The sequence below is a fragment of the Condylura cristata genome, unplaced genomic scaffold (genome assembly GCF_000260355.1).
Source record: "Condylura cristata isolate star-nosed mole 26May11 unplaced genomic scaffold, ConCri1.0 scaffold00024, whole genome shotgun sequence".
Classification (NCBI taxonomy): domain Eukaryota; kingdom Metazoa; phylum Chordata; class Mammalia; order Eulipotyphla; family Talpidae; genus Condylura; species Condylura cristata.
The window spans coordinates 32,621,141-32,625,766 of record NW_004567125.1 but is presented as its reverse complement, the minus strand read 5'-3'; the positions used below and the strand labels follow the sequence as shown (position 1 = coordinate 32,625,766).

The window sequence follows — 4,626 nt, the reverse complement described above, 5'->3', positions numbered from 1 at the left end:
TACAGCTGCACTGTTCCAGAAAGGAAGGAGATCAACTGTGACCTTTCAAATAGATGGTAGAATAGATGTCCGGTTCCACCTCACTGTGTTTCTTCTCAGCAGTGAATATTCTTCACACAGTAACAAAAGGACCCAGGGACTAGAAGCTCAGCAATGCCCACAGAGCACCTAGGTGTGGAGGCAGGTAGAGCTGTCAGAGGGTGAACACTGGAGGGAAGAATGGAAATGACGAGACTCCATTCACTCAAAGCATTCTAGGCAAATTGATAGCTGCATTTCTCTCCATCTCACTTCTCCTCAGCTTCTGGAAACTAATTTGAGAATCTCTCACTTTCCTAATGGAAACAGACTCTCTCTCAGCCCCCAACATTTCTCAAGAATTTCTTACTCGACCATAGTAGTTACACCTCAGAAGCGACTACAGATGCTGCTATCAAAGATGCTCCTGCATTACTTATCTGTAAAATCGTTTTCACTCATTCATTCACTCATTCAGACAAGAAACACTCCTGGGGTTCCGCATAGTTGCACTGATAATTCCATTCATACATCTTGTGACAACTACTACTGTTTCTGTGCCTCAGTTTCCACATTTGTAAAATGAGGATAATAAATAGTAGTATCTGCCTCCTAAGGTTAAGATGAGGGCTAAATTAAAGGACATAATTCATGGGAATATTTTTAATTGTCACTTAGTATGCACTATACATGTTAATTATTATAATTGCATTAATGTTAACATCCGTTTGCCAAATCAAAGAATAGTGAAATGACAAAATGAGCTGAGGTATATAAAACATCAGCACGTGCTCGACACGTGGATGTCCCCAAGAAATTTCAGTTTACTTAGTAAATTTATCACTTTCAATTATTTTGTATTTTCGACTTTTCAGTTCCCATCCCAGGAAATTTACATTTTTGTTAACATTTGGAATAATTGTAATCTCTTTTATGTGAGATTTAACTATACAAAAGAATACTACTGGGTTTTTTTCCCTTTTGGCCACTTTTTTGTTAATTTTTATTTTTTTCAGATTTCCAGAAAATTTACGAATAGAGTGTAGAAATTTCCCCTAGTGATGAAAGCAGTGCATTAGAACTCAATAGCACCAATGCAACTTGAATGGTTACAAACCATTCTGAATGGACTGCATGCTACTGAAAGCCACTTTAAAATAACTGCTGGATTTTACATATTTGTTTTGTGTTAATTGCCTAAAATATTCAGTGAAAAGAGATTTTTAGTGGCCAATTCATTATCTGCAGCCAATCCATCACTTTCAGACAACGAGAAATGCTTTTTCAATATGTACATCTTATATCCTTTCCTCTTTGTGTCACCTTGGTTGGAAGATGCGAGTTGTTGATCAGTAACATTAGCAATGGTAGAATTTATTTTCTCTTTTGGTGCTTACAGGGGAATTCTTCTATTGTTCCTGCCATAGGATCACACCAGGGCATTTTTGCAGGTAAATTTTGTTGTTTCTTTAGTTCTTTCCTTATTGTTAACAAATTTGGGCACACTTTTTGCCAGAAACAAATACATTTTTTAGAGATTTTTCAATTATGAAACATGGAGTTACAATAAATATTGTCTTGCAAAAGCTGAGCATTTCCTTTTGTCTGTGTTCATTTTCACAACCCTAATTTTATCTCTGTTCTTTTTATTTCCTCCTATCTCTTTTAATAGATGTCTGTCTAATTTTGTCTAGTGAGTTTACCAAATAATTACCTGTAGGATTTCTCAGTTCTGGAATTTTTCAGTTCATTAACAATGCTTTTAGATTAATTTCTCAGGTTTGCCTAGGTTCATTTTGTGGAACGTTTATTAACAATATCTTCAAACCTTAAAGTATTTCTTAAGGATAGATGATACATGTTTATTTGCATTTTTGAAAGATATAATAGAAGAAAATGAAGCTAGAAATGATTTATATTACCACTCAGGGATAATCCCTATACATATTTTGATGTATTTTGTTGTGGATCATTTTTCCTTGGGTTTGTGCAAATGTTTCCAATTATAATGCCGACCTAATTTCTCCAGTCAAAATAAGGAGACCGTTTATACTCTTCACAGTATCAGAAGTGTTATTTCTCATTCCATGTGATGGAGTTTTGTATATTCATCTTTTAAAGGACTTCTTTTTAATTTTTAATTTGGTTGGCTTTATTTGTTTCACATGTTTATTGAGATAAGGTAGGTTTACATTGTTGTATCTGGGGGGAAGTTTATAGGATTAAACTGCTACAAATATATATTTCACACCCTGCCTATCACTAGTGTCCTCAATAATATTCTATCATATCCCATTAATTTCCCCCAGAGAAAAAGTATGCTGTTTTTATTTCATCCTCATAGATTAATATAGATAGAAAATATCCTTTTTTATTAATCTTTTTATTTTTTTGTTCTATGAACTTTAATATCCTATACCTTTTTCCCAATCAATATGTTCATTCTCCTATGATTTATAATTAAAGCTTTATAGGTTTAAGATATTAATTATTATCAGTTAAATATAATTTTTGTATTCTAATCTTCAGCATAGCATATTCCTCACCAAGAATTTTTCAACTTATGGTTCAATTGATATTTTATTCACTTATTTCTATCTGACTTTTTATTGGTAAGAACATTTCCTGTCAAAGATTACATATATTCACATGTAACTTTATATTATCTATGATTCTATTTATTTCTACTAATAGTGCATATGGTAACATTTGAAATTTATTAGGATATATGGGAAAGGATTTAGCATTATTTTTTCTAAATTGTCAATCATAAAACATTTATTTGTGCATTTAAAAAGGTCCTCCTAAGTATTCTAAGGGTTAAAATGCAAACTAAATTTAGGAACAAAAAAAAATTGCAGGCAGGCATTGGCATGTTATCCTTTAACTTGTCTAGCCATCTGAATTCCCAGGAGGGGAGAGTTCTGACTCCATACCCTGGTAGATCTGGCAGATTCCATAGGTCAAAGAGGTCTGAAAGTGCATTTCTAACAGGTTGCTAGATACTACTGTGATACTGATGATATTGCTCAGAGGCCACCAATTGAGAAGCCCTGAACTATTGACACAATTTTTTGTCAGATAGCAAAGCTAACCACAATTTGTGAGCAAGGAAAGTCAATCATCAGCCAGAATGAATGTCCTGACTTCCCTGGGTTTGGGCTGTAGATATTTGTCATTCTGGGGGATGTTTATTTGGAGTAAATTTTGAGTTGCTTGTTTCCTCCTGGGCAAACCCAGCAGCCCCATGGAAAGAAATCAAACAGGAAATTTTCTTCTCCTGGGATTCACAAAAGAGCCAGACCTGCAGCCTCTGCTCTTTGGGCTATTCCTGTCCATGTACCTGGTCACTTTCACTGGAAACCTGCTCATAATCCTGGTCATCTTCTCAGATACCCAACTCCACACGCCTATGTACTTCTTCCTCTCCAACCTGTCCTTTGCTGACTTCTGCTTCACCTCCACCACCATCCCCAAGATGCTAATGAACCTCCAGACACGGAGCAGAGTTATCACCTACGCAGGCTGCCTTAGCCAGATTTTTTTCTTCATCATGTTTGGCTGCCTGGATAACTTGCTCCTGACGGTAATGGCTTATGACCGCTTCGTGGCCATCTGCCAACCCCTGCACTACACGGTCATCATGAACCCCCGGATCTGTGGGCTGCTAGCTCTGGGGTCCTGGGGTATCAGCATCATGGGCTCCCTGCTTGAGACTTTGACCCTTCTAAGACTGTCCTTCTGCAAAAACATGGAAATCCCACACTTTTTTTGTGACCTACCCGAAGTGCTAAAACTCACTTGTTCTGACACACTTCTCAATAACATAGTGGTATATTTTGTGACTATTATCCTAGGTGTTTTTCCTCTCTCTGGGATCCTCTTCTCTTATTCTCAGATTTTCTCCTCCATCCTGAGAATTTCATCAGCCACAGGAAAATACAAAGCTTTTTCCACCTGTGGGTCTCACCTCTGTGTGGTCTCCTTATTCTATGGCACAGGACTTGGCGTCTACCTGAGCTCAGCAGCCACCTCATCCTCTAGGACAGGTATGGTGGCCTCGGTGATGTACACCATGGTCACCCCCATGCTGAACCCCTTCATCTACAGTCTTCGGAACAGAGATATGAAGGGGGCCCTGGGAAGACTCCTCAGCAGGGCCATACCTCTCAGGGATAGACTACCCCAGGACCCTCATAACTAGCTGGGCACATGGTGGTGAGGACCAGAACTCTTGGTTTCCTTTTTTATTTTTTCATTTAGGTACCATTGTTTTACGATGTTATGTAAGTTTTAGGAGTGCAACTTCACACCTCGATGTACCACATCATACCCACCTCCAAAGTTCTAGCACCATCCACCACTATCAAACTGGTGCCCTGTTCCTTCCACACCCCAACCCTTTTGCCTCTGGTAATTACCATTCCTTGTCAAGTCTAAGGGTCCTGCTTATTTTGCTTTGCTTTATTTGGTCATTTGCTTTGTTTCTTTATATTCCATGTTGTGGTAAAATTAGATAGTACTTGAATTCTATTTTCTCATTTTGTTGAAACTTAAGTTGTCACAAATAGCAAGATCTCATTTTTTTTTATAGCATTGCGTATATAC

General features: G+C 37.4%; 1 protein-coding gene across 1 annotated transcript; it reads left to right on the top strand.

The window, feature by feature from the left end:
- The first annotated feature begins 3,265 nt into the window (after window positions 1-3,265).
- LOC101625641 (olfactory receptor 7C2) lies at window positions 3,266-4,222 on the top strand. Its single transcript, XM_004688214.1, has one exon. The coding sequence runs from the start codon at window positions 3,266-3,268 to the stop codon at window positions 4,220-4,222; it is 957 nt and encodes a 318-aa protein (XP_004688271.1).
- The last annotated feature ends 404 nt before the right edge of the window (window positions 4,223-4,626 follow it).

What these genes read in the sequence shown, in the direction of transcription:
- LOC101625641 (XM_004688214.1), top strand. Translation starts at nt 3,266, where the DNA reads ATGGAAAGAAATCAAACAGGAAATTTTCTTCTCCTGGGATTCACAAAA.